Source organism: Patiria miniata, unplaced genomic scaffold (assembly GCF_015706575.1).
Source record: "Patiria miniata isolate m_02_andy unplaced genomic scaffold, ASM1570657v1 HiC_scaffold_10, whole genome shotgun sequence".
Classification (NCBI taxonomy): Eukaryota; Metazoa; Echinodermata; class Asteroidea; order Valvatida; family Asterinidae; genus Patiria; species Patiria miniata.
Window position 1 is genome coordinate 12,442,802 of NW_024037048.1, and position 22,851 is coordinate 12,465,652.

The following is a 22,851-nucleotide window of genomic DNA, read 5'->3' on the forward strand; positions in this document are numbered from 1 at the left end:
CTATAAAAGTTGGTTTTGCATATTGCCATTTGATAAAAAAAAATCATTTTCAGCACTCATATTTGATTAGAATAAAAATTAGAGCCAATGTCATGGGTCTGCTGAGAAGCACAAATATTTGCTTTGTAAAAAGTGTGAAGAAAGAATGTGATCCATGTAAAAATTAAAATTTTAAAAACACTAACAATTTTAGGGATGACTTTAATTCCTTTTTCCCTTTCTTTTTTGGTTATTTAAATGTTCTGTCTTCAGCAAGTTTGTGCACTTAGCCACAGTGAAGGCCTATTTCCACTAGACAAAAATAGAACATGTCGGTTACAATGGGTCAGTTTACAATGTACCTTGAAAGGGATTCTTCAAAATTAAGAAACCATTTTAAATGTTGAACATTGTTTCTGTGTCATAAAAGTTTCTGTGTCATAATACAGTGAGCATTACATCTTGTGCATACTACATGCAGTGGCGTCGCCAAGGGGGGGGCCAGGGGGGGCACGTGCCCCCCCTGGAAAACCTAGTGCCCCCCCGAGTGCCCCCCCATCTGAGATTTGGGTTGGTAAAAAAATATATATATATATTTTGTTATATTCAACTCCCATCATCTGAGTTGGTTTTTCATAAGGACAAAGAAGCACAGTAATTCGTATTTTCTTCAAATGAGCTGCAAATGTGGCACCATTTTGCATCTAGCCCATCCTTCGTATGCGAAATTTTCCAAAGGGGAGGGGGGCACCCCCTCCCCTTAGACCCCTCCCCCAGGACGGCGATCCGTATCCACCTAAGTGCCCCCCCCCCCATCAAATGCTGGTGCCCCCCCTGTGTCCCCCCAGACTGAAAAGTCTGGTGACGCCACTGACTACATGTAGTTCCTGTCTACATGAAACAACTCAGGTACAGGTACATATATTTTAATTATCCAATACATGTACAAAATAGTGTTAAAATTGGAGGATTCAGGACTGGTTTAAGGACAAATTTGGTATCTACAGTGGTGTGATTTTAGTGGATAAATAAGCCTGTTCTTTTTCTTTCTTTTTCTGACATTCAAAAACTCTCAATTTTAGTTTTATAAAATGGGTCTGCAAAGGTCATCAATCCGGCTGGTAGTACCGGTATACACATATTGTACATGTCCATTTTGGCATGTGCATTATAAGATAGGTTTCACTCTCTTTGTTAAAAAAGGAGAAAAGGTATACGCATAGAGCTATATTAAATTACTAGAGCGCTAACTCGTCATTCTGCGCGTGGAGACGCTTTGAAGCCGTCCTGGGTGCAGACATTTTGAATTCATGTGCGTGTTTGTAGAACATTATGCAATAAGATGGTTTGAATTTTGAAAGTGTAATCTACATGCAACGCGCAAGTAGAACATACGCAAACAACTTGAGCGCGTCATTGACGGTTCAAAAAACGTGATGGCAAAAAGCATCTGCAGCGATTACGCGCACGCGTTGCACTGTTTGCGTAGAGCAAAATGAAACGCTCATTTGCTGATCGTGCATTTCGGTTTTGGGCGTATTGGCTTCGATAACGCACCAGTATGGAATTACAAACGCAGATATGTAAATAGCCGTACAAAAGCCGTACAAAATTTCTAGTATTTCAAAAATGCTGGTATCCTGAATCCATCAGAATCCCCCAGTGTAGATACTGGAGGTATCCTGAATCCGCCAGAATCCACCAGCAAAAGTCTTGATGGATTCTAGCCTTGACCAAGGCTATCAGCTTGTTCCCATACGAGCTTGTTCCCGCTACCGCACACTGCGCGCGCAGCGACACAATGTTGTACTATAACGTTAGCCCCAACGACCCTTGCGTGTGCTTTGTGTGCATGTACGTACGCCCCAAACACACTTCCGCAAACAGTCGTACAGTTAAGTCGAGGCGGAAGATAGCCTTGACGCAACCGTGTAGGCTCAATATGATAATTAGTACGCGCTATGGTAAATAGTCTTCTCTCATTGGATAACGGCTGACAAAAAAATGAATATTTGTTAAATTGCATAATACGACCAAAGGTTTATAAACCAGACGACCTGTGGTAACAATAATTATTGTAAAACACCCCCTTAAAATCTTAAATAATAGTAGAATAATATTTATAAAGTTACAAGTAGATTGGGTCGAAAATGAAATGAAAAGGATGAAAAATTAGACCTTCAAAAAACGGCAAACGGTACAAAACCGCACGCCGGCAAAAACAATGTCACCGTGCACAGAAGCCACGTTGGGGCCGTGCACTGTAGGCACCGGTCCGGCTGGCGCCATGCGGTAAGACACGCTGTGCTTTCTCGTTCATCGGCAAAAAAACCACTCACACAAGGGGATATAGGAAAAGCTAACTTATTCCGTAAGACTGATTTTAACTTGTATGAACAACTTATAAGTTATATGTTGTATGTTCAACTATATATCGACAGGGTACGACATATTTTGACAGGGTACGACTAATATCATCGACAGGGTATGACATATATGTCGACAGGGTATGACATATCAAACATACATGTATGACATAATGTCGACAGGTGCCGGTACAACATATATGTCGTGCATATGTCGAGTCGACAGGGTACGATATGTCGCATACGACAAAGTCTTATATAAGTACGACTTAATATCTCGTGTGTACAAAATATGAATTGTAACTCGTATGTTCGACTTGTTTGTCGATTATGTCGTACATACAACATATCTTGTGAGAACGACTTATACTCATACGATTTACATCTACGACTTACATGTCGTACGTATGTCGTAGGTACGACATACGATTCATACGTACGCATTAAAATCATGTTGTACATATGAGATGTACATGTATGTTGCACATGGTACGAATTCAGGGAGAGTTTTTTTTCACCATGCACCTGACAGTTTCGTATATTTCCATCCCAAAGTCAATAGCTCGTTTCTTGCAGTTAATTCATACGGGTGCGACATGACTTATAGATACGAGTTAACCTGCATTCGAATGGGTACGATTTGACCTGGGTCCGAGTTGACCTGTTCCCTACATTCGCTGTCAGAATAGCACGGGCAGGTAGTGGCGTGATAATGTACGCTGTTGCACCGACAATAAACGTCGGCGGACTGTCTTGAACTGGCCAATTCGCAATACATTGGAAATAGTATCATTTTGAATAATTGTTCACTCATATAGCGGCATATTTCATTTGTTTGTAATAAAACTGGAGAAATGGTTTAATATGGGATTGAACATACATGTACGTGGTGTATGCAGAAATTTGTGGGATCATGAATATATATATCGCAGGTCAAAGTTTACGGGCTTTGATTGGATATCGTGTAATATATGCGCATCAGAAATTCTCGGCCGATTTCGGTCGAAACTATAAAGAAACACATAAGGAATTCGCCACGGTTGCGTCAAGGCTATCTTCCGCCTCGACTTACTGTATGGCTGTTTGCGGAAGTGTGTGTGGGGCTTACGTACATGCACACAAAGCACACGCAAGGGTCGTTGGGGCTAACGGCATAGTACAACTAGTGATTGTGTCGCGGCGCGCGCGGTGTGCGGTAGCGGGAACAAGCTCGTATGGGAACAAGCTGATAGCCTTGGTCAAGGCTAGATGGATTCTGGCGGATTCAGGATACCATGGTGGCATAAAAAAAAATACAGCATGTTTTTCCATAGAGTCTTCAAAATCCATCACCTAAATTTCTGGTGGATTTTGACGGATTCAGGATACCATGCTCGCGTGAAAATTGTGATGTGTGTTGTTGCATAGGATCCATCAAAATACACCAATGCATGGCGACCCCAGCATGGATCAGTACCGAAGTGAATACATCTCGCACACAAAATTTGTGTGAAAAACATTGGCGCGTGTTTCAGCCCGTAAACCGTAAACCATAAACCGTAAACCGTAAACCATAGATATAGAATGAAAAGACTAGATCGGCAGCGTGTCCACACGCGTCCAGTCACTGTGCGATAAGTCTCCGCCATTTTGGTTGTCTCTCATAGACGCACAACAAATTAACGTAAAGTAATGGAGCTAAATGTATCTTTCCTCCAGCACGTGACCTAGCTCAACACGCGCGAAGCAAGATATGCGCACTGAGTATTTATGCGATGCGCACACATAATTATTAGCGATGCACATGGTGCTCATTGCGCGTAAACGGCGTTGCATTTGTAACGTTTACGCGCATTATTTGTATCTTTCCTCCAGCATGTGACCCTCCATGCAAGTCCACCCAGTACATGTGTGTACATGTTTGTACAGTATGTGACAGACTTGGCAGGGCTAGTGCCAGCAGTATTTACTTGACCACAAACATCGCAAAAGAGTTAAACTGTTGAGATCCTGAATCCATCAAAGTCCCCCAATAGCTCAAAATGGAGGTATCCTGAATCCATCAAAATCCGCCAGTTCCGCTAGGCTTCGAATCCTGAGTCCATCAAAATCCCCCAGTTTGTTCAATATGGAGGTACCGGTATCATGAATCCGCCGAAATCCCCCGAAACAGGGGGGTGGATTTTGATGGATTTAGGTACGTTAGGGTTAATATAGCTCTATGGGTATACGGCACAGTCGTGTATATAAAAAGAAATTCCTGCCATGGAAGTTTCAGAACTTGCTATGTACATGTACTGTCTAGTTTGTATGCAGTATTTGCTGCAGTTTCTAAAGAATTTCTTCAAAAAGGATAATTATGTTTTTGAGCCGGAGCTTGCACATCAACTGGAACAGTACAAAATGCAATCACATCACCGCTAACACCGCTGTACTATAAAGTGCAAAAAGGTGTGTGTGTACATGCATACGCATTCTAACCGGATTTTTTTTTTTAATTTTAACTTCCAAAATATTAATTTGTCCCAAAATCTTCCCATGCACCCTTACCGGGTGTAGCATCTGTAATAACGCCCTCATTCAACTTGCTGTATTATTCAATAGGTCAGGTCACATTACAGAAGTAGTACCCGTTCACTAACTTCTTGAATGGCCTCATTCTTTGTTCCTAAACCCACAAATATTTAACTGGCGATGAGGATGGGATCTGTACACACAAGCATTGAGATCTTCACAGTCAAGTGAGCCTAATAGTAGCTTCGCAGTCCATAGCAACAGGGATTTTCAGACATTTTTCCGTTCACGTTTCTGCACATTCGCTACACAAGGACAGGAGCTTGCCAGTATTGGAGTCGAGTCCTCAAAGCCGAGTACCCAGTTCTCCGAGTACTTTAGGGGCCGAGTCCACGGCGGAGTCCAAGTACACCGTGACAAGTCCGAGACCAAAGCGCCGAGTCCGAGTCCGAGTATCTCATCCGAGTCCGAGTTAAAAATATATAAATACAAAAAAAGTAAAAAAATTAATTTAGAAAATATATAAAATAAATTGAATAAAATAAAAACAAACACAACACGCATTCCACTCTTCTTTACCAACTGGTTAACACTAAACAACTTTTACGAGTGTAAACAAAGTCATCAAATTAGTGAATGAACTGGCAGTTTGTTTTCACCATTTCTTAAAAAAAAGAAGAGAAAGCAGGGATAGCTGGGTAGACACCTAAAGTATTGGCTATTTTCGAAACCCTTTCCAGACAACGAACTCGATTAAGTACACAGGAAATTTTGTTAATTACAAAATAACTAAACCAACCGAAAAGCGCATAGGCTTAAACAGGGGGGGGGGGGGATTTACCCCCCAATATTATGTAAAGACTACCCTTTTCCATTAAAATCCCCCCCCCCCCACAGAAGTGTGGGACGAGTCTACGAGTGATACTTACCCAAATAGCTACTACATATGCATATTTATTCAGCCGACAGGCTCAAACGCTAAAAGATTTAATCAACCAACGAGCGCCCTCTCGGGGCCTACCCATCATGCTACGTCATGAATCCGCCATTATACTTCCTCTTTTTTCTCGCGCACTAAAGGTGAAAAACCATCGTAACGCGAGCCGAGAGTGGGGAGGAGGGCGGGAAGCTATTTGGGTAAGTATCACTCGTAGACTCGTCCCACACTTCTGTGGGGGGGGGGGGGGGGAGAGTCTACTTCATTCACTTACCCAAATAGCTACTACACATGCATAGAGTGGCACCGACAACCGGTGGCTGGGTAGTCGAGACGCCCTGAAATCAAATGGTTAAATAACAGTATATATATATATATATACATAATGATTTAGACCATTTAGATTGAATATACATGGAAATGTATTACCTGCTTAGTTAGTCTCCTGGTCAGGCCGGGAAGGACTACTTCGCAGGGTAGGGTTCGTAGACGAGGACTGGTGTTGTGTCAGTACCGTCTTCCCCGTGTTCCCTCCAGTCTGGAGTACGTCACGTAGGTAGCAGGATGTGAATGTCGTGGCAGACTTCCAGCATGCTGCTTGAGAAATCTCTGAAATAGGGACCCCCCTAAAAAATGCCCAGGACGCCGCTACAGCGCGTACGTCATGGGCTCGGACAAGGCCTTGGACAGAAGCATCCCTTTTGGATGGCCAGTACGCATTAGCGAATTTGATAGCAGCTACTACCCAACGCGAAATGGTGTCCCTTGAGGCGGGGCCATGTGGCTTTATGGTTGTAATAAAGAGCTGCATGCATTTATCCCTGAGTGACTTAGTGCATGCCAGATACCATTTTAGGGCGCGCACCAGGCACCATAATTTGTCTGAGGGGATAGAGGAGGTCGACTCTATTTTCGGGAGGAAAATATCAGGAGGGCTGAAACTTGCCGTCTGATTTTTCGTCAGGAAGGACGCCTTCGGGATCAGGCGAACCCCACCTGGTTCCCAGCGGATATGTCCCGAATCTAAAGTCAGCGCATGGATCTCGCTGCTCCGCCTAGCGGTAGCCGCTGGGAGCAGGAAGGCCAACTTTATAGATACATGAATGAGGGGTGCTTGGCCCAAAGGCTCGTATGGAGCCTTGGCCAAAATGTTCAGGACCTGACCTAGATCCCAGGATGGGACCAGTTTCCGGATTGTAGGTCTCTTGTTGAACATTCCCCGAAGTAGGTTAGTGATTGCAACATTAGAGGAGATAGATGAGCCATCAGCGAAGCCTTTGTGAACTGCTGCTATCGTTCCTACTGACAAATTGGCTCTTAACAATGACAGTAGGAATTCTGAACAATGGCTTAAAGAAGCACAGAGCGGATCCACAGCCTGTTCTGCGCACCACCTACTATAATGTCGTAGTCGACTGTCATAGATTCGTCGTGTCGAGAGACGACGTCCCTTTGCGGCCAGAGCTGCAGCGTCTTCAGAAAGACCTGCTGCTCGGTAGGCGCGCTTGACAGTGGCCAGCACGCAAAGTGGAGATCTCCCGGAGATGGGTGTTGGAACCGGGACTGAGGTTGAACGAGTAGGTCGTGACGATCTGGGAGGATTAGAGGGGAGCCCACTAGGAGCCTCACCAGTCGCGGAAACCAGGGCTGACGCGGCCAAAATCAGCAGGATCTTGCACCTGTCTCTCTCCAGTTTTCCGATGACCTTTGTAAGGATTGAGATCGGGGGGAAGGCGTAAGCGAACATGTTTGTCCAGTCTATTGATAGTGCGTCCGAGGCCCATGCATGAGGATGATGGGCTCTCGAGCAGAACACCGGGAGCTGAGTGTTGAGCGCTGAGGCGAACAGGTCTATGTGTGGACGGCCTAGGATCGAGAAGATCTGATGTATGATCCTCCTGTTCAATGATTACTCCGTGGGAACTACTTTGCCCCTGGAGAGAGAGTCCGCTATGTCGTTTTCCGCACCAGGAATGTGAATGGCACGTAGATCGACTGTCTGATTAGCCAATGAAACATTTCCCAAGTCCGGTAGCACAGCTGGGGTGATCTTGTACCGCCCTGTTTGTTGATATATGCTACCACTGTCGTGTTGTCGGTCTTGATTAGAACAGACCGACCCACTACGTCTGCTTGAAAGTGGTGTAGGGCATTGACTACAGCCTGGAGTTCTAGAACATTGATATGTAGGGATCGAGTGTTGTCGTCCCAAGTGCCTGCAGCTTGTCGAGGGGGAAGGGAGGCTCCCCAGCCCTCGTTGGAGGCGTCGGTGGAGATTATGGCGTGAGGATCCCCTCTGGGGAAGCTCCGTCCGCACCGAATGTTCTGTTCCATTAGCCACCACCGAAGGTGTGGCCGAATGACATCGTCAATCGAGACCAATAGAGAGATTGGATCTGTCTTTGGTCTGTAATGTGCCAGAAGATGCATTTGCAAAGGACGCATCCTCAGTCTGCACCATTGAACCAGGTCCATTAAGCTGGCCATGAACCCTACAAGTTTCAGCCAAGCTCGGGCTGGAGCGACTTGAACGGATAGGAAAAGTTTGACGCACTTCCGCAGGCTGGTAACACGTTCCCCTGTGGGGACGGCTATGCCCCTGCGTAAATCAATCTCTGCTCCCAGGAAAGTGATTTCCTGGGACGGGATTAGGTGGGACTTCTTTTCGTTGATGATGAAGCCTAGCCTCGTTGTCAACGTATAAGTATCCCTCAAATTCTGAGCAGTCTGGCCTTCTGATTTTCCCACTATCAGCCAGTCGTCGAGATACATAAAACTCATTATGTTTTCTCGTCGGAGACGTGATGCAACTGCCCGCACAACCCTGGTGAACACTCTTGGCGAGGTTGATAGCCCAAAGGGAAAGGCAGTGAACTCGTAAGTGCGCCCCTGATACCGAAAACAAAGGAATCGGGAGTGCTCTTGGAAGATGGGGACGTGTAGGTACGCGTCTTTTAGGTCTAATGACGCTCCCCACGCTGGTGTGGGTAATGACTCTAGAACTACATGGAGAGTTTCCATTCGGAAACGTTTGGGTCTGACAAACTTGTTGAGCGGTTTCAGATTGATTATCGGCCACCATTTGCCAGACGCCTTCTTTGGTGTTAGAAAGAAGGAGAACAGGAAGCCTGTGAACTGCTCCATTGGTGGCACCAAGCGGACCGCTCTCTTCTCGATGAGGGATGAGATCTCTTGTTCGAGAGCTAATCGTTTGTCGTGTTTGCCGGAACCGGTGTTTCGCGAACACATATTTCCGACGGAGGGGTGCTTGTAAATTCTAGTTGATAGCCGTGGCTGACTATAGAAAGCACCCATGCGTCGGAGGTGATCTCTCTCCAGGGCCCTACGAAATTTCTGAGACGACCCCCAACGGGCCCCAGTGTCGGGGTCGGCTCGGTAGGGGCGTCACCGCCGCCACCCAGAGCGGGGGGCCGATTGCCCACCGCCACGTCCCCGGCCACTAAATTGGCGTGCAGGGGCAGAGTAGGGGCGTGGAGCTGAAACCATTGCACCAGCTGATGCCTTGGCCGTCTGTTGGCGAAAAGGCTTGAATGGTTTCAAGCGATGAACGCGCAGATGGGGCCGGTGAGGATTGAATCCTTTTACCGCTCCATGACTGGTCGTCCCCGAGGATTGCTGGAGCCAGCAGACCGGGGGGACGAGGCGAAGAAATTCCCGTGAAACCACGGGAAATCGACGCCGGGTTGCTAGGTGTCGCCGATGGTCCGGAGACCGGCGGCGCGATCGAGCGACTATTGGTCCCTTTTTGGGTCTTACCCTTGGGACCGCCGGTGGCCTTTGATGCGGCCTTTTTAACCGCGGGACCCTTACCGCTGGTCGCCTGGGGGGCCATGGTTACACGGGGAGCTTTATCCCCGGTATCCTCACGGTGTTCCATACCGTATGTTTGATGTCGGTCAAAACGCGTAACACGGGATGACCGTTACAGACTACGGCGATGTCCCTGCGTGGGGACTCACTGCTATCTCGTCTTTTCATACTATTATACTACTGAGATAAATGCAGTTCAGAACGGCCGAGGGGAAGGGAACGACCGCTGGTAGTTGTACCCCACGGAATTTCTCTTTACACGCCCGGCGAGGCGGCCGAGGGAAGGGAACGACCTCTGTCGATATACCCAACGAAACGTCCTCTTCTAGCTTACTAGCTCCCCGAGCTAGCTGAGACCGTCAGGGGGGAAGGGAATGACCTCTGTCGATATACCCCCACTGTACTCTTCTCGCTAGGCCCTAGCTCACCGCGAGCTTAGGGGAAACGAACGGAGAACAGGGAACGGCCGAAACCGCTATATTCTTCGAAACGTTTCGCTAGTCCCCTGAACGGCCGAAAGTCTGACTTCCGGAACAGGGGCCCCACGTGTGGGGCGACTAGCAGACCTTGTGGAGAATAACCGCACTTCTCTCCGGGGATATACGACGCACTGTCTCCCCTAAAGGTCTTTACGGATTCGTCCGTTTATGGAGTCATAAACTAAATGCACTGCTTTTTTTTTTTTTTTTCAAAGAAATATTATTATTAAATAACTGTACAACAGAAAATAATAATAATAACTCAGGAAAGCCGACTTGGCTAAAAGGGGATTGCACTCGATCCCAAAGGGAGAACCCACGATGCCTACCCGGCACTGGGCTAGTCCCACGGTGCCGACCTGGCCCACCGCACGCGGTTTCAAACAAAGGATGAAAGCCTGCTACGCCACGTGAAAGAAAAACGAAAGCAAAATGACTCCAAAATCACTCCAAATGAGAACTACTTAACTCAAACCAAACTCTACAGTATTCTACACAACTCACTTGGTTGATAAATTCTATAAAACAGAAACTCTTAAAGCGAAAATCGTACAAAAACTTGTCAAAAGGCGAGAGCAAAATTTTTTTGCTTCTGCACGATGCCGTCGCTAGAAAAAAAGAGGAAGCATAATGACGGATTCATGACGTGGCATAATTGGTAGGCCCCGAGAGGGCGCTCGGTGGTTGATTAAATCTTTTAGCGTTTGAGCCTGTCAGCTGAATAAATATGCATATGTAGTAGCTATTTGGGTAAGTATCACTTGTAGACTCGTCCCACACTTCTGTGGGGGGGGGATTTTAAATCATTTGTGAGTAAAAGTCTTATTTTTAGCAAAATAATTAATTGAGGATCATTTTAGTAGGATCATCAAGTAGACTCAGTGATTTAAAAAAAAAAGACATCCTTTGATTTAAATCACAATACGGGATTTAAATCTGCCAACCCTGTCCACAATTGACTGAAGGTCAACTTTTGAGGTACCAGTATGTGTACAAAACATAAGGGAGGTCTAAGCACTGTCGATATCAAAATGTCTAATAATCGACATATCAGAAATCAAATATCAAGAATATTCGATACATCGATTATGCCTGTGTAAAAGTTAAAGACCAAAAAGATGACACTTGATTATAACCCCAAAAAACAATACTGCAAGTATTGCAATCCCCGGCATGCTGGCAGTATTTATACAGTCAGTTTAAGTAAGCACACTTTTCAGTTTACCTAACCAAAATCAACAATGACCTCATTTGACTCCTAGATGACCTTTGACCTGAAACATCTGAAGTCATCTGAAGTTACCCCACCCAAAGATTATTGTCACCAAGTTTTGTTGAGGTAAAGTCAGACTTTTCATGACAGCACTTTTCAGTTGATCTAACCAAAATCACCAATGACCTCATTTGACCCCTAGATGACCTTTGACCTCAAAAGTCTCACGTCATCTGAAGTCCTCCTACCCATAGATTATTGTCACCAAGTTTGGTCGAGATTGAAGTCTGACTGTTTATATGACAGCACTAAACAGTTAACCAAACCAAAATGGAACACGCAGTTGCGAATTTCTATACGCCCGAAGACAATGCCTTGTGTTTCCCATTGTCCCTCTAATATAACACTCTCCCATAGACTAATCACATAATCGTACGATCGAGGATCATTTTCCACGCAACGCACAAGGACCATTTGTGTGTCTGTCCTCTATCGTAAAGCCATACATGTACACACATACATGTACACACCCACAAAGCTTGTTTTTACTACATGCATGTAGATGAGGACCTGCCCCTTTCATTCTTTTGTTCCCTTTTGTTTGTACTTGTAACTTTTCCTCGACAGCTCCCATACGGTTTGTACACAAAATTCTCCCGAGGACTATTGCCCAGATCCTCGGGCCCATTGAAATCGCACACATTACACCAACCCATACAAGTGTGTATACACCTGTAATCGTGGATCCCCATTGTCTTTCTTTTGTTTTTACTTTAACTTTTTAACAACAGCTCTCATTGGTTATGAATCTCAATCATGGACCTTTTTTCAATTGCGGACCCTAATAATGTCACTTTATCAACATACCAAACCCGCCAACTATCACAGAATCTCGAACTCCAATTGGCTTTCCAAAGACACGGAACTGGTCACCTATCTGGAATGCCAACTCCCTAAAGGAAAAAAAGAGAACGATCTAAAATGAAACAAATTTATTTTCTGAAATGAGTTGGAAATCCAGTTTTGTGTGAATAGGCCAAAAAAAAGAATATTCGGTCTCTGGTCAGCGTGCGTGTCGGTTTTGATCATGCGCGTCAACCTCTCATTTTTTTCAAATTTTCCGCAATACAACGCACTCTATTGTTGCACCTCGTCAAATTTTCGTTGGCAGGTCGACTTTGTACCCAGGGTGTGATAGATCCGGTTCGATCAAGGTTGATGTTGAACGAATGATAGTAGACCATGCGTGCGAGGTTGCTGCCAGCTGATCAACAACAATGGCGGCTAGTCAACTGGGCCTACACACATGACACAACGTTTTTGACATGATGACATGTGATGTGGGCAATTGTGATTGTGAATAGCATGGCTAAATACATGAAATACCGGGTATGCCACTTATTTCCACGTCCGTTGTTTGTGTTGAGTGAAAACTCTTAGACCGTTCGGTATTGTGTCATGTGACAGTGACGACTCGGTATATTGTACACGAATCTGTGTGCGATGAAACTCTGTTCAGTGGCGAGAGATTTTTTTCTAGAGTCCAAGCAAGCTGGATCAAAGGTGACTGTGTGCAATGGTCGGATCATCCCCAACTGGTTTTTCCAAGTTATCCCCCTCACAGAACAAATAAGTGACTGTCTGGAGGCACAAACAAAGCAAAATAGTACCCACTTTGTCTGTACAATCCAAGCTTGAAAAACAAAACGCATCGCCCCATCTATTCCGGAACTTTGGTCTGACCAGAGACCATCTAATTTGTTTTGTTTTGTTTGGCTTAACTTACACAAACAAGAAATTTTGCAACCTATACCTTCACCTATAATTATTAGAGTGATCAATCCCAGATTATCATTTTTAGCCAAGCTTCAGAAATTCAGTGACATAATCAACAAAATGAAACAAATTGAAGAGAGACAAATGTGTCACTAAATATGGTCTAGATCCAATTGATTAAAAAACATTGCAAGGAAAGGGGTTCAAAGTGCTATTGGGTTACGTCATTGAGACTTTTCAGAGCTACATTTAGTTTTCAAATACAAAGTTCTACATACACGTACATAAACAATTGCCCCCCACAAATTCAAGAGAGTAGGAAATCTTGTAAACGCATGGAAAGTTACATGTACAATGTAGTACCTTCTAAATATTCAAAGAAAATATAAGAACTTATATGAGAAAGATTCCCACTTCAACATTGGTATTAAAAGCTTAAGCCCTGTCCGCACTGGACTTTTTTTGGTCAAACTAACCGAGACTATGGGTACTTTTCCCATTTTAAGTCCAGTGCGGACAGCCTAGGACGTTTTCCTCTCGGTTACTTTTCCTGAGTCCAGCGGTTACTTTTACTGGCCAACTGCTGCCCAGGAAAACTTTCCACGCGCCCAGGAAAACTGACCAGGTCACTTTTCCCGAGACGATAAGTCCAGTGCGGACAGTGCGAGTCGGTAAAAGCGGCTCAGGAAAGCGTACATCCGGCCCGAGCGCCCTGTTATGCATACAGAGACCGCACGAACCTGCACGTGCAGTGGCCGAACATTTTGTAGAAACACGCTGCGGTGTATCATCAAGTCCGAGCGGTAAAATCTCGGTAAAATATATATTTCAACGGACAAATACATACACAGAGAAGAGAGATCACGTTCTGAGAATTAATTTGCGGAAAATCTCTTTCTCCACCGATGTATGTTATTTTCTACGATCCAAATTCGTCCTGATACGCTACTGTAGTCATGCACGGAACATCATGGTCCGGTACCGTACGTAGGCCGTAGTCACTGGTTCCTGGCCCACATCATAGCTTCGATTCTGTAAGCATGCGATGGGAACCAACGAATACTGATGGCACTGCTGCCGCACGGAACATCGTACAGCGGCATGGCTTCGACGACGTGCATCACAAATGCGTCAGAATTATAGGCCTTTTCGTCAAGATTTAGCGTGTCAAGATGAAATAATATCGTGTAAACGATTATGTTGTGCATGCAAATGGCGTGTGTAATATTACTGTGCGTATCGGCGGCTGAAAATGTGATCGGCAATTTGTTTTCTGTGTACGGTGAGTCATTATACTGACACTGTGACAGCTCGGTTACTTCTCCCACGCAGTCTGGGTAAATTTTCCCGTGTCGAAAGTCCAAGTGCGGACAGTGTCACATTTGACCATTTCTCATTTTACCATCGTCTCGGTAAAACCTTCCAAAAAAAAAGTCCAGTGCGGACACGGCTTTAGAGACACCTTACATGGCATTCTTTTCCAAAGTATTGTCTCCAAATTCTCAATGACAATGACATGTAAAAAAAATGCACAACTACATTATTAACTCCTCACACAACATGAAGACATTATTTTTTTCATCAGAACCTCTTACTGAAAACTGATCATTATTTTCGAATTGTCAATAAAATAACTTCCAGTCTGATGATGTCATGATCCTTAGACCTCGCAACGGGATTTGCATTTTTCCAAAAACTATTTATGGGCAATGTGGTAAAAAAATTCACAAATGGTTTTTAAAATGAAGAAAAGTTACACTGTCTTGGACTTTCCGCTAGAGGGTGTCCTCCAGATTATGACACATGCTGATGATGGCAACCCTCACTTAGCATTTCCATAATCTGATTGATTGTAGTGTCACGGGTAGAAAAAAGAATACCCCCCATTATTTTTGATTTTCTTATTTATAAAGAAGGAACTAATTTCTCTCCTTTTAATGCACCACTATCCATCCGCCGAACTATTTTATTGTTTGTCGCCACCAGCGGTGACGACCTATTCACAATCCACTTCGTCAGAGACGAGTTCACTTACGTTTGTCCTCATCTCTTCTGTTACAGGTAAAAATACTTTGTTCATTTCCTTAAGTATTATTTTAAAAGCCACTTTAATATTCTTGTTAATTCACTTTACTTCTATATTTCGTCAATGTTTAAGTTTGACATTAGGCTTTTTAGTCAGGTGGCTTAGATCTAATTTTCGTCAAGATCGTGACCGACTGGTCCAAAGCACCAAACTTGGCAGATAGATTCTTACAGACCTAGAGAAGATATTTAGAAGGGGTGACACCTGAAATTCTTTTGGGAAGGGTGCCTAATTTGCATAAATCGTTAATCCCTGTCGTGTAATATATATATTCCCATATTTGGGTATATTTTTATTTTTTTATTTTTTGAAAAGTGTATTTTGGGGATTCTACTTACATATCCTTACTTAAATAACATTTTCCAAAGCATATAAGTGACTGAATAATTATGAGGACATAGTAACGATCCAAAATGGCTACTATTATGCCCTAAAATTGCGCGCATTTACCTTGTCTCCAGATATCATCAATTAGTCTTGCCAAACATCAGCATTGATGAACTTCAAATTCACCAAGTAGCTTACTGGTACAGTTACCATATTAAAACCTTATGCAAAATCATGTGAACAATGATAACATTGTGATATTTAGCCCAGAAAACAAAAACTGGGAAAAACGAGGTGTCCATAAATTGGGCTAACAAGTAGGTGAAGGGTTCCCTAACAAGGAACACTGTAACAAGTTCAAGGAAATTCCCAAAATTATGGTTGAGAAAACGTTTTGGCGTAGACAAAATGATTGTAAACAACAATAATCTCTTTTTTAGGGGGATTTCGTTGAACTTGTTCAAGTCCCCACGTTACCCTTCCCGTACTAGCCCAATTTACGGACATCACATTTTCTCCCCTTTTTTGGTCTTTTGGGCTAAACATTAAGATGTTATCAATTTTCACTTGATTTCCCACTTATTTTTGTTAGGGTAACTATGCCAGTAAGTAACTTTGTGAAGCTCATCAATTTGAAGCTCATCAATACTCACGTTTGGCGAGACTAGTTGATTATATCTGAAGAAAAGGTAAATGCGCGTAACTTTAGGGTAAAATAGTAGCAATTTTGGTTCTTTACTATGTCCTCCTAATTATTCAGTCACTTATATGTTTTACAAAATGTTATTGAGGTAAGAATATGCAAGTAGAATCACCAAAATACACTTTTCAAAAAAATAAAAAAAATAGAAATATACCCAAATATGGGAATAAATATATTACACGGCAGGGATTAACGATTTATGCAAATTAGGCACCCTTCCCAAAAGAATTTCAGGTGTCACCCCTTTTAAATATCTTCTCTAGGGCTATAAGAATCTATCTGCCAAGTTTGGTGCTTTGGACCAGTCGGTCACGATTCCGACCATATGCCACCTGACTATTTGAGAAAGTTCTGTTTTATGCCTTAAAACCTTTGTATAAATTTTGACAAAGTGCCGATGTACCTTGATTAGGCCAAATTCCTTTTCAATCTTTAACTTTTTTCCACAAAATGGTAAATGAAAAGGACGCAGAAGTTATATTCCTTTCCTGTTTTCTGTATTTTGTTAATAATGTGTGATTTAAGTGTTATTTTTCATGAAGTTAGTGCGTCCGCAATATGGCGGCCGGTGCATTAGTTTTGGCGGGAAATGGATTTTGCCCCAAATGTCTTATTTCTGTACACAAGTGAAGCTTAGACTTAATTATATTATTTCCTTTAGAACATATGCTAGCTTTGATAAAGTGATTGAGGGAGGATGTCAAAGCATTTCCTTTATATATTTAATTTATTCCTTTGAGACAAATGTCGAAGATGTTGTCCGCCATTTTATATTTATTGACGTGATCATTGTCTATGTTTCTAAATATGTTTGTATTGATGTTAAATAATTTAAATGCTATTGACAATCTACTTTGTCAGAGACGAGTTCACTTACGTTTGTCCTCATCTCTTCTGTTACAGAATAAAATCTCAGAAAATTGCAGACGCCGTTCTCCTCCTACTTTATTCGGCCTCACTTTCCGAGTGTCACAGTAGTAAAATGTTCCATATTCAAGTTATATTCAATTTTCATTGCACTTCCAGTAACAATGGAAGTGAAGGTCAAATGCGTTTGTGCTTGGGAATCCAAAATATTGCCCAAGGCAATACCTACCACACCACAAAAAAATACAGTTAGTAAGCACACATTTCAGTAGAACCAAAATCAACAATGAACTCATTTGACCCCAAGATGACCTTTGACCTCAACTGTCTCAAGTCATCTGAAGTCCCCCCTACCCAAAGATTATTGTCACCAAGTTTGGTTGAGATTGAAGTCTGACTTTTCATATCAAATCATTAAACAGTTGAACTATTAAACCAAAATAGAAAATGATCTCATTTGACCCCCAGATGACCTTTGACCTCAAAGGCCTCAAGTCATCTGAAGTTCCCCTACCAAAAGATTGTTGTCACTAAGTTTGGTAGAGATTGAAGTCTGACTTTTAATACGACACAGCACTAAACAGTTAACCTAACTAAAATGGAACACACATGTTCCGGTGCATGTACACAGGGTGTCCCACAAAACATTGTGCATGAAGAAATCACAGATTTTCACAAAAGCTAGTCAGAATAGCTAATCAAATTTTATATTATTTTAAAGCCTATGGTCTTGTTAATAATTGGTGAAAATATCAAGAAATCCATCAATGCAACCAGAGATATCATTGATTTTGTACGGCTATATTATTTTCCACCTGCACAAATAGAATCCTGTAGTTAAGCATGTTAACGGTGTTGTGTAAAATTACTTCGTATTATATTTTGTATGCTTAAATGTTAACATAACGATTTAATATTTCTAGTGACATAACAACGTTGAAATAAATGTTCAGCCAAAAAACAAAAAAAACAAAAAAAAAATGTTAACAAGTTAACAAAGAACGTCATAAGGGTCTACACAACATTGACGCTCGAGTAATTTGCAATTAGAGCAGTTACCACATGCTTTTGAATAATCTTCGATGAACAATCCAATAAACGGCCTAGCTACAATGTATGTTGTTTGTTCTTTTATTTATTTACGCATGAAATCTTTTTACATAAAGGCCATGCAATATTTCAAGAACTGCGCAACACATACCAATAACCCACTAATTGGTATATATTTAGTTTGATTCGGTTGGGTGATCAGATCACAATTCAATACTTCCCGTGTCGTAGTCATGAGACTTGGGTGTGTCCTTACCCATTCACTGAACCCACTGACGTGTGCTTCTATAAAAGCGTTTTCTGAGCGACAAATGACAGTTCAGATTCTACACCTTGCGCTGAGTGCTTCGTGTATGCTGTTCACTGTCTCGAGAAGATCAATCCACTTCGTTTAAGACTGAAGATCTGTTTAAAGATCTTAAGATAAATTCAAGAGTTATTTTGACGTTAAATTGCCGTTTCCCACCCACCCATCCCCACCCCTTGCAGTTTCCATGTTCTCTTCCTTAATTGGTTGCTTATTCAAGATTCTGCTAATTTGTGCGTTTTTGGCCATTTCGTTTTTTTAGCTTCTGTCCTGGCTTTTCTTTTGCTTGCTTTTGTTTTGTATTATATGTTTTTCAGGCTTGTCAAATCCTGACACGTTTCAGCTGCGGGATGCCCGGCCACTGGCCAGGCATTGCCCCCTCACTCTCAGCACAGGCTTGCTGCCGCCCCGAGTTAGACCAAGGGCTGGAGCCAGTCCCGCTATCGGCTACAACAACTTCCACACCAGGAACACCATCCCTTTGCAAGCCCCCATTTCCCAACGACCTACCTCCTTCTCCACATATCCATCAGCATTGCATGCTGATATCACAGGTAGCACCGCCAGCAACCTCTAACACGCAATCGGGACCACTTCGGGACCAACCCCCAAAAAGTCATTTTACTCAAATTGTGAACACTCTTTCAATCCAATTTTTTTTCTATGATTCCTTTGAATGTTTTTCTTCCTTTTTTCGATGGATAAACCTAACCCTAACATTTGGGTCCAAGTCTGTGGACTAGATCTCATCTCGTTGGTGGGTTTCCAGCCTACTGATTGAATACTGGTTCATTACCAGCCTGTCATCTGGATCCAAGCCTGTTGACTGGATCTCAGCTCGTCTCGAGTTGCAAGCCTGCTAATTGGTCAACAGCCTGTCGCTTGCCGCATTCAAGCTGTTGATTTGGACCAGTTGTGGACCCCAACTCGTTGATTGGACTCTGTTCAAGGGGTGGATGTACAGTTTGCCCCCTGGATCACAGTTCTGAGACTGGTGACCCCATGAATTATTATTCTTTTGAGGAACTCTTGTTCCTGACCAGTTGCAGGAAAAGAGTCCGACTAAAAAGAGTCAGTACGAAAACCCTAAATCTTGGTACTTGTGTACATGTTCATGTACATCTGTTATTATTGAGCGCTCATTTTATTCATTGTTTATCACATGTATTATTGAAATTTTGAAGATTGAAGAGTTAGTGTGTTAATAAAGATGGTTAACTCCAATTTGGGGATTTACAGGAAAGCAAAACCTGTCCTGGTTGTGTTGTATGCATGTTACATTACAAAACACTGCATTCAAACTTAGCAATCAAACATTTAGTCCTGATTTGAGAATGAAATGACTTCACGATTTAGTAAAGTCGACTCCGATTGGCCGAGGTGCGAGATCCCATAAATCTGCATGCTTAGATATATCAGACGTTATACGGAGACTGGGCTCCGTGGATAACGGGTGATACTCAGACTAAAACACAGCAGGGAGCTGGAAAAAATTAACGGCATCCAAAAAAAGTAACCAAGTAGAATAAGGTACAGGTACCCATAGGAACACAATAATATTACACAAGGCTGAATAACTTTAGGTGTTCGTACCTTGTTGGTGTTACAACAAGACAGAAGATGCCGTTAGGATCCTCACTTAGTTTCTGGAGAATGGGAAGAGCAAAGGCAGCTGTTTTACCACTTCCGGTCTTGGCACAACCTATACAATCTTGACCTGTTATGGAGAATATGGGTATTAAATCAGTCCACACATGTATATTGGTTAATCTAGATGTGACAAGCCACACCTACATAAATTTAAAATTGTGCTGTCAGGTCCAATTTGATGTACCACTGCTGCACTAACTATGAGGCCTGTGTCACTTGCACTGGCATCACAGCTGCGGTAGAGCGGCAACCAAAGTTGGCCTACAAGCATTCGTCAGGTGTGCACTTCAGCGCCCAGTTGGCAAGTCTGACTGGTGCGCAACGCTGTGCATGGTAATCGACTGCTCATTGCCACTCCTCTGTACACAAATTTTGTTTGTACACAAAACCCAAACGTGATCCCTGTCCAGCGAACATACATGTAACTTGATCAGCTGTCAGTAATGCCTCCTTTTTCACTGCAATTGTAGGCTGAATCTTCATCATGGATCGTTATTTTTTTCAAGGACCTACATAGTGGTTATGCCGGACAAGGTTTGGTTAAGTCCCAAGGGGAATTAGTGTGTTACGGGGGCAAAATGGCACATTTTCGAATTCAATTTTTAGACATACTAGTCCATGTTGACGGTAATCCTGATCTTTAGGACTCCTCCACTTTTTACGAGTTCTGTTCAAAACTGACTTTTGCAGATGACTGTCCAGTACCAAAGTGACTTTTGCCGTCTTTTTTCTACAGATAAACTCATGTTTGTTGTAATTGTGAAAGCACTTTCAAAGAAAATGTGACTTTATACAAAATACATAAAATCTTTTGTTTTATCAGCCAATCAGCATCGAGCTTTCATTGCATCTAGCTTTTACGTTTGCCATCTTGGTTTTTAAGTCTGTTTTCTGGTTTTCTTCGGCGTCATTCAGAAAATTATTACCCCTTAATTTCCCTCATAAATCAAAGCCCTACCGTCTTTTCACAAAATTAAACCGGCTGATATTCAATAAGGTGTCATTACCAACTGTTCAGATGTGTCAAGAAATATCAGAATATCACTTTTGAGAGTCATTTAGTCAGTTGTTTTGGTGATGTGAGTCTTAATAACCTTATAGGAACGGGGTCCTAAAGTAAAAGATGAGGATTACCATGTTGACAATTCACTTCAGCGCTATTGAACCCTAGTTTGAGTAACTAGGACTCTATGAATCGCCTTTTTTAACATTTGGACATGGTCGGGCGATAGTAGAGTCCTAGCATCATATCACTATCCCAAGTACCATTAATCAAATTTCCAATCTTTTTCATCATACCCCCAATTGAAATCTTCAGATTGAACCCCCTAAACAGTCCTCAAACTGCCTTATGCGCCCCTGTAGGCTTAACTGGAAATTGAAAATACAAATGGTGGTTGTTAGGTTCACATACCTGTACCTTAGGAAAGAAAAGAGAAATTTCACCTTCAATTGGGAAACTAATCCTCATGATCCTCGTTGTCCTGGAGACCGCCATCTTGAATTCAAGATGGTGGCCTCCAGGACAACTTCCTAGTTACTGGGACTGTAATTGAACCCAATGATAAAATATAGGGCTGAAGTATTCAATAAGGGGACCCCAAAAATGTACAGAGCGCATGCGGGACTAGAGCTTAGAGGGGGTACTGGTATTGATGTGCTCACAGTACGGTTAATTCAATAGGGGGAGCCCCAAAGTGTACAGAGTGCATGTGTGGACTAGAGCATTGTATGTGTGTAGTAAAAAGCTTCCGCCTTTGAGTTATATTCGGTTTTTATTGCACTTTCGGTTACACCGGAAGTAAAGGTCAAGCGGTTTTGTGTATGGGAACACGAAATATTTCTCACGGCATAGTCTACAACGTCACGAAAAAAACGAACACGATTCTCTATTTAGTTAAAAAGATATAGCGCAAACTATTTTGTCGAAATTTGCCCTTAGATCGCTTGTTATTTGATACCTGAAACGTCATGATGACGTAACAAAATTTATAACATCTTCGTTTATACATGGTACAAGTTCACACTAAGTTTTACGATCACACCGTAAACCGTTCGGAAGAAATGTTGTTTTGTTTTGATTTCATGCTAAAGTCTTCATTTTGAATGGACACAAATTGACCTTCCGGTAGACCCGGAAGTAAAGGTCAAGCGAGTTAACGTACGGGACAAAAAATGTTTATCAATTAATGGTCTATCTGATTACAAGGTTGGAAAATAATTGATCATTTTGTTCAAGAGTTATAGGTGAAAGAATATCGTCATTTTTTAAACAAAAATTGCTTGTAATTTGACACCCGATGACATCATCATGATGTCAGAGTAATATGCACCACTAGGGATGAGGGCCGATATATGTTGAAAGTTACAAATACACCTCCTTAGTCTACAGACATGGCAAGATTGTGTTCATGTGGATACAGTGTTGTGTAGCCTCAAACCGTGGCGCTAAATATTTGGGTCCCCGGGGGACCCCTTACTGTAAGTGTGTTACTAAATGGGCTTTCTGCGTTGGAGGGTTAAAACCATAGGTTCAAATTTTACCAAATCGCCCCTTGATATTCTTTGATTAACCACATATAACTTAGCCCGGTTTCAAATTCATGACGTCATCAGACCGGAAGTTACTTCTATGAGAATTTGCGAACGATCATATTTTAATTCTATCATTGGATCCATGTCGTATATCTTAGCCCAAATAACGATACCATTATAATGTTCACCTTTTGCTTCCAAATACTGTGACGTCATCAAACCGGAAGTTCGGTGTTATGAATACATACACTT

The 22,851-nt window shown here is 42.6% G+C and overlaps 2 protein-coding genes across 2 annotated transcripts in view; both read right to left on the reverse strand.

The window, feature by feature from the left end:
• The window catches only part of LOC119738416 (probable ATP-dependent RNA helicase DDX49), a 59,906-nt gene extending 39,766 nt beyond the window's left edge, over positions 1-20,140 (reverse strand). Inside the window, exons 1-2 of the mRNA XM_038213311.1 lie at positions 20,008-20,140; positions 12,166-12,251 (exon numbers count right to left, since the gene is read on the reverse strand). The gene's annotated coding sequence lies outside the window, so the exon portion shown is untranslated. The remainder of the gene's footprint in view (positions 1-12,165; positions 12,252-20,007) is intronic.
• On the reverse strand, positions 7,726-9,024 carry LOC119734230. The gene has a single exon (XM_038207604.1). The coding sequence runs from the start codon at positions 9,022-9,024 to the stop codon at positions 7,726-7,728; it is 1,299 nt and encodes a 432-aa protein (XP_038063532.1).
• Positions 20,141-22,851: the final 2,711 nt, after the last annotated feature.

Bases quoted from the DNA above. Each gene is read 5' to 3' on its own strand.
- LOC119734230 (XM_038207604.1), bottom strand. From the start codon at position 9,024: ATGTGTTCGCGAAACACCGGTTCCGGCAAACACGACAAACGATTAGCT.